Raw genomic sequence first — 7,661 nt, 5'->3', positions numbered from 1 at the left:
ATGATGAAAAAGCTCATTTTCTTTTAATTTCTTTTTAAGTGTAAGTGGGAGAAATTGAACCCGAGACCTCTTATTTAACTTCCTCCTCCCAAACTATCTACCCCATCCCTTGATATCTAAAACTTTAAAAAGTAAATAAGAAATCTTGAATTTCCTCCCATCATCACATAAAAAAAATACAAATTAAAGTTCAAAAAATAAGTTTATAGTATCATGAGTTATAAATTACTAGTGTTCCAGGCACACACTAATGTGTGCAACTAATAGGAAAAATATTTGTAGAATTTTTTTGAGTTTTATTGAAATTATTTTTAAAAAATTTGGCTTTATATTTTGACAAAACAAACATAGAAAATTTACCAATATAAAATGTATGAAAAATAGTTATTTGGTAGTAATTTGTAACTACAGGTGGTAGTTGCTAATACAAATTATAACATTTATTGAATAATTTAAAATAAGAATATGAAAATTTACATGTTGCTTGGTATAAAGCCATATTGATAATGGGTAGTTATCAATAGTAGTTTAGAAAGTATATAAAGTGACGGATTTTTGTTGATGCCAAAAGTCTCTCCTTTTTTATACATGATATAGATAATTTGAATAAATTTTATATACATTGACGGCATTATCATTGTTTGATCCTTGACACATGTGTAAAAGCTAGATTTCAAATTTAAAATTTGCATAGTTGTCATTCATCTAAAACTTGACAGTATATATACACTGTCAGCTTATACATGATTAATCTAATTTGAATAAATCTTATATATATTAATAGTATGTACAAGATTAATCCTTATAATTTATAACATTATTTAGCAGTGGATTAGCATATAGTACAGTACGTTAGTAGGAATTAATACAAATAATATATTATTAACATATAAAATTCAATAATTCAAATGCTAATCAGGAATTCATTTCACTGATATTTGATAACTGATCTAAATTGGATCGACCAATTTCTCAATTTTTTTGGAAATTTGAACACCCCCTTACAAAAGATGTTAAATTGCACTTGAAATTCATCGAGAAGATGAGACCTGCATCACTTTCAACTCTTGCAACTTGTTTGGAAGTTGGGATTTCAGCAGAAAAGAAAGAAAAATGACAGATTGAGAAAGATTTCTATCATTCGAGAGATTTTCAAGGATGCAAAAGAAGAGAAACCAACTGATTTGAAAGAATACTTTTGTAGCTACAATTGAATAAAGTTTTCTACCCAAATATGGGGGAAAAAAGATGGAAAGTTGAGAGAATCTCACTAAATTTTTTTTAATTGCTAATTCAATCCTTAGATGGCCATTGAATAAAATTTTAATGATGTATATGTCTAAAATTATTCCATTTCCTAAACTTCCAAACAACATCAAACTTTATTTGTTTCTTTTCTCTTCTTTTCTTTTCTTTAACATTTCCCATCTTTTATTTTCTATCCCAAACTCGCAAACTAGCCATTAGTCTCTCTCTTGGACAAAGATATATCTTCAAGTAAATTCTAAGGTTGACAAATGAAAACCTGAGTTTGGGCCAGTCCAATTTGATCCGCAAACCCAATGTGTAATAAAAGGGCTTAGATTGGGCCTCAAACTTTGACCCACTGACTGTCCTGCCCCATCCAGGCTCAAAATACGCACAAATTGTTTCCAATACAGGCTTGACCATTACTACAGTATAAAAGCCCTAAAAATTATCACAGTTCAGTCAAAAGCCGATAAAATTGCAAATTCTTGAAACCCGGGGTTTTCTCCTCAAGATTCCTCGGTTTTTCTGCTAACCCTTCAACCCAGGTAATGTTTCTTCCTCTCTATAAATTTCACTATTTCTTGCTCATTTCAGCTGATATGATTAACATGGTTCTTTTTTTTGTTTTCTAGAATGTCAAGAATTTTGTTAGGATTAAAATCACGCCCTTTATGCAGTTAAGCACCAAGATTTTCATGTCTTGTGAATAATAGAAAATGGGTTTATAGTATAGTTTTACTTGCCTCCTAGGTAAACCTTAGCTTGCTTTTGTATTAGTTTTTAGTTTTCCGGTTTCCAGGATCTGGTGGGAGCATTTTTTTTTTTTTTGGGTTAATATATTGGAAAGAGTATTGGAGAATCGGGTATAGCTCAGTAGTGAAGGGTCTTTGTTCCTCGTGTCCAATTGAGGGTTCGTATTCCTAGTGCCCATTCCTTATTTTGAGCCTTGTGATGCCCCTTCTGGGAAAAGAAAATTATAAAAGAGAGAAAATATTGGGAAAGAATTGAACCTGGATTTCGTGGAAGTGCTTAGGTGTGCCGATAATTTACTAAATTGAAGGGAGACTGCGTTCTTTTTTATGTTTAGTTTCAATATTTATTTTGGGTGTGGCTTGTGAGTTCTTTTTTTCTGGCACCAAATGTGTTGGACTAAGCATTCATTTAGGCTGGGTTTTGTTAATGATTTAATGGGTGAACTTCTGGCTGACTACTCATAGTTTGTAATTATTTTGATTCAGTTTTATTTGCACACTTTTTAGGTTGGTAATTTTCGTTGACTTATGGGTTTCTTTTGGCTTTTTAGTATTCAATTTTTGTAATGTGTGTTAAGTTTTTGGTTGTTGAACCCTGTCAGACTGTCAGGAGGCAAAATAGTGTAATTTTGAAGTCAGATGGGAAATTCTTTTCCCAATTTGCTTTGGTAGGTCTAAATAAGTAGGCAAACAATGAGGTGTTTGACCTTTTTCACTGCATGATATATCTTCCACTATCACAGGTTGGTGTAGGGAATGTGTAGGATGCCTATTTCCTTAAAGCTCTACAACAGTCATATGTATGTCACTGAAGAAGAAAGTAGTAGTATAGCCTGCTTGGAAGTAAAATTGCTCTTAACAGGACCATAGCTGTTGCCTTAAGCTTCTCCATTGCAGCCCTCTTGCAGTGGGCAGAATGTGCTACTTTATTTTAGTTTCAAGTATACCAAAATTATCTACACAGTCAAGTGTTTTAATTGGCATGGTTGCGTGTGCATGCCCTGTGCTTAAATATTGTGCTTTATGTATAAAACTTTGTTTCTCCATTGAGGCCTCTGGTTCAGAGTCAATTCTTTCTGTGTTATTTCTAGTTTAACTAAGTAGAATGTATCATTTAGCCCTGTATATACAATTTGACTGAGCTTGTAAGCACTTATTTCAGGTAAAAGTTGATTTATACCCCTGTTGCTGAACATCAAAAGGAAGCCAAGATGCAAACTGAAAGTGCTCTCTCTGTGCTTGGTTCAAGGCCAATGGAAATATCTACTGTTCCAAATATTGGTCCTGATACTAATGGAAAGCAGCGAAAATCAAGTTTGGAATCACCTATAATGCTGCTGACTGGCCATCAAAGTGCCATCTATACAATGAAGTTCGATCCAGCAGGAAACATCATTGCATCTGGTTCTCATGATAAAGAAATATTTCTGTGGAATGTACACGGTGATTGCAAAAACTACATGGTTTTGAAAGGACACAAGAATGCAGTTTTGGATGTACAGTGGACTACTGATGGCTTGACAATAGTCTCAGCTAGCCCAGACAAGACAATTAGGGCATGGGATGTTGAGACCGGAAAACAGATAAAAAAGATGGCAGAACACTCCTCCTTTGTAAATTCTTGTTGTCCTGCTCGAAGAGGTCCTCCTTTAATTGTCACTGGATCTGACGATGGTACTGCTAAACTTTGGGATATGCGTCAAAGGGGTGCAATACAAACTTTTCCAGATAAGTACCAAATTACTGCAGTGAGTTTTTCTGATGCATCTGATAAGATTTACAGTGGAGGTATAGACAACGATGTCAAAGTTTGGGATTTGCGAAGAAATGAAGTTACTATGACACTTCAAGGCCATCAGGATATGATAACTGGTATGCAGTTAAGTCCAGATGGTTCGTATCTTCTTACTAATGGCATGGACTGTACACTTCGCATATGGGATATGCGTCCATATGCCCCTCAGAACCGATGTGTGAAGATTTTAGAAGGTCACCAGCACAATTTTGAAAAGAACTTGTTGAAATGCAGCTGGTCATCTGATGGAAGCAAGGTCACAGCTGGAAGTTCTGACCGCATGGTTTACGTATGGGATACAACTTCTCGGCGTATACTGTATAAACTTCCTGGTCATACTGGATCCATAAATGAATGTGTCTTCCATCCTAGTGAACCTGTTATTGGTTCTTGCAGTAGTGATAAGCAGATTTATCTTGGTGAGATATGAAGAACATTCAGTTTTGGGACATCTTACCTGCACATTTAGAATGTTGATAGTTTGTTGTGACATCCATCAGGGGCCAGCATGAAGGTACCTCTCGTGTTCTCTCTTAGTATTAATAGCTTGCTAAGTTTGCTTGTCTTTAATGGTGATATATGTTTCTTAAAGATACTATGAGATCATGAAAATCAGTTTCTTACAACCTGATGATGAAATCTACTTTTCTATGTATTCCTGATTCCATGCGAGGTTTGGGATGTTTGTGGTTCTATTGACATTTTGCTGGCTTTCCATTTCCAATTATTCCAATGATCGCATTCTTGCTTTGGAACAGGTCTGCAGAAGTGCTTTGCTCATTTAAACTATAGATATCTCCTGTTCAGACATGGAAGATAATGAGTTTTATGTGAAATAAGAACACTGAAATATGACGGAACATATTTGACTATGTTTGCTTGCACTACTAGATACTATTACTCAATCCTCTATTGAAATTAGCACCCGCTTTCCTTGCTCTTTTTCCCCTGTCCATTGCATGATTTCTTTTTCATAGATGCATGCCTTCCAGAGCAACAAACCTAGTTGTATTGACCAAATAACCATTTTTCTGAATACACGAGTACAACATCTCCCATTGCGCGATTGTGATACTATTTTCTTTCAAGTTAGAATTTGCTGCTGTCTGATATGCATTGGACTTGGGTGTAATGAATTCTAATCTTTGATCGAGCAAAATAATGATAAAATAAGTTACAGACGAGCTGGGTCTGTGATATATGCTTCAGTATGGATGGTAAAATGTTTATTACTATCACTATATTTCTGGCAATTGCACGTTCACTGGTACTGTTGATGAACTACCTAGGAAATGTGTGGGAATCTGGGTCTTTACGAGTTGCAGGAAAAATTTTTTGGGTTTAGCATCTCATATTCTTCGTATATTATTTATTCTTCGTATTACTAACAGAAGAATCTGGAAACGAAGAACTCGTATTTTTTGTTCATCTGTTAATTTCTTCTGGAGAAGCATCCATTAGTCAGTTCTAGCGCCAACTGGATTCAAGAATCAATTGTACATGGTGATACGTGTTTTACCTGAACCATTGAGACCCCCGTTATTAGGTGGCCTTCTGGTGTCACCTTTTTCCCCTTTCTTGTGGATATTCTGCTGAATTTCAACTACAGAAAGGCTTGAACTCCAACAAGACTCGAACGACAAGAAGCGCCCCATTATAAATGCGACGAACATCCATAGCAAATATTAACAAAAAACTAATTTACTCGCTACTAAGCAAATAAATTGGTTCATTTTTCCTCCGAGTTTTAGGTGACTTGGGGTTCAAAATGAATCTCAGAAAAGCAACCATTCTTCTAATGGTTATTGTCATTTTTATTGCCATTACGAGCTAAGTTCATGTGGAGGTTGCAAGGTAGTTGACAGAGCGCGACTTTCAGCGGAGCACAAAGCAAAAGGGACAGTGTCGTATGGGCTTGAACGGTTGGCTTCAGGGCCAGGCCTCGAAGGACCTGCTTGTCAAGTATTAAAATGCAGCAAGTATTTCAGGAGCAATTCAGCCGTGCAAGGACAATGAACAAGAAATCGCTAGTATTTTTTTTTGTTATATAAAGAGGGAAAAAGAAATCTATTTGGTCCTTGAAATTCTAACTGTGTACACTTTTTAGTCCTTGAATTAGTGATTATATTTGTTTTTGCCCGTGAATCTAACAGCGCATATTTTCATCTCTTGTAAACCATTTGGGAATTGGGACGTCAAGGTAAGCATAAATATCATCACAAATGATGCATTGGCGAAAATGAAAGTGCATTTTCGTTAGTCGAGTAAAAAGGGGGCAGACCCTGAACTTTTGACTCCATATATATTGTTAAAAATTTCATTTGTCATTCTCAAAACCCAATTTGGCTAGCAGGAATGTTAATTAGATGGTTGTGAGATCTTTGATTCGATTTTTAGATCATTTTGTTTTTCTATTCTCTCTTGTAGGATTCAAAATCTTCTCTAGAAAATAAATTATATTTCTAGGATACTTATAAAATGAGGAATGTATCCGCGTAAAGTATTAAAGTATTTGATGATGAATGGTCCTTGCAAATTTATATATTATTAATTAGATACGGATACAAAATCAGTCCGGTCATTTAAATCCATATCCAGGCTGTCTAGAATAGATCTGAGTTTGATTAAATGTATTACTTATCCTAGATCTCGAGAAACGCACTGGGTTTGAGTTGAGTTTGGGCTTGGGCTTGGACATGGCCCGTTGATAGTCCTATTCCTGGTATTACCATAAGTACCATCATTTATTGGTCTAATTACATTCATCTCCCTTGAAGTTTGGACGGATTACCCAGCAACATTATAATTTGATCAAATTACAACTAAGCCCCTTAAATGATGAAACATTTATCAAGTACTCTTTAATGTTAATTGCCGTTAGAAGTGATGCTTACATCGGTAAATTAAGCTGATTATTTTTACTTCCTTAGGGTCTGTCCAAATTATATTTCCCACCCTTAAAGTTTGTATAAACGACAAAATGAACCTCAGGTTTTGTCCAAATTAGTCTAATGATTCAAATTGCCAAACAGTTTTATTAACTAAACATTTTCCACTAGTAAATTGTGTCAATTGCAACAAAAATTTTGATAAAATTCGACCATTCTTTCGCCTAAACCAAATCAAAGCTATAGTCTTATGGCATCACTAATGATAGTGTTTTGGTCATTGGCATAGTTTCTCTAGCCACCATTGTCATATTTTTTATATTAAAAATCCTTTGCCACGTCACTGTGTATTTAACGACACTTTTTTTCCCTTCCAAAATAGGTAATAAATTATTACTTGGTTCATGCATAGTATTGGAAGTTAGGTTCTTGCCCCCTCTTTATTTCTTTTTTGATTAATAAAATTTGAACTAATATCCCACCCCTATATATGGGGTTGTCCAAAAAAAAAAGAAAAGAAAAGGTAAACAACTATTACTTTACATCCACCTCTAAGCATTAAATATTAAGGGTTTTGTACAAAGATACCTATTTGGAAATCAGAAGTTTGGATCCAACAAAGACAATTATCTAGAGTTAAGGATAAATATTTGATATTTTGTTATGGATAAAAAATCATAGTTTAGCTAAATATTACTTTCACACACCAAATTATATATATGAATTAAATGGATAACTGGTGCAATGGAAAAGTAGGCTGTGAAAGCATTGTAGTGGCTAAAAAGAATCATAGTTAAAAAATTGAGAAATTAAGATGTTTTCTCATTTTATTTTTATTTATTTTAATGTTTGACATAGAAACTTTTCGAAGGTAATTTCCTAGTGGATTAATTCATATGTCCATTCTTTATTATGTGGAAATACTTCTTTATTATGAGGAGATATTTCTTTTTTCTCCGTGGGGTGTCCTCAAAC

At 34.5% G+C, this 7,661-nt stretch overlaps 1 protein-coding gene across 2 annotated transcripts; it reads left to right on the top strand.

Annotated features, from left to right (window-relative positions):
* Positions 1-1,668: 1,668 nt before the first annotated feature.
* Positions 1,669-4,738, top strand: LOC113719583 (uncharacterized). Of its 2 annotated transcripts, XR_003454925.2 has the most exons (3): positions 1,669-1,796; positions 3,166-4,312; positions 4,557-4,738. XR_003454925.2 is itself a non-coding variant. In XM_027244810.2 (2 exons), exon 2 carries the CDS (start codon positions 3,215-3,217, stop codon positions 4,226-4,228), a length of 1,014 nt encoding a protein of 337 aa, XP_027100611.1. In that variant the 5' UTR covers positions 1,669-1,796; positions 3,166-3,214; the 3' UTR covers positions 4,229-4,463. The 2 variants fall into 2 exon arrangements, 1 of the variants encoding a protein (XP_027100611.1); XM_027244810.2 differs by lacking the exon at positions 4,557-4,738 and having other exon boundaries at positions 3,166-4,463.
* Positions 4,739-7,661: the final 2,923 nt, after the last annotated feature.

Source organism: Coffea arabica, chromosome 11e, assembly GCF_036785885.1.
Source record: "Coffea arabica cultivar ET-39 chromosome 11e, Coffea Arabica ET-39 HiFi, whole genome shotgun sequence".
Classification (NCBI taxonomy): domain Eukaryota; kingdom Viridiplantae; phylum Streptophyta; class Magnoliopsida; order Gentianales; family Rubiaceae; genus Coffea; species Coffea arabica.
Note: the sequence above shows the minus strand (reverse complement) of the source record. Positions and strands in the feature narration are given on the sequence as shown.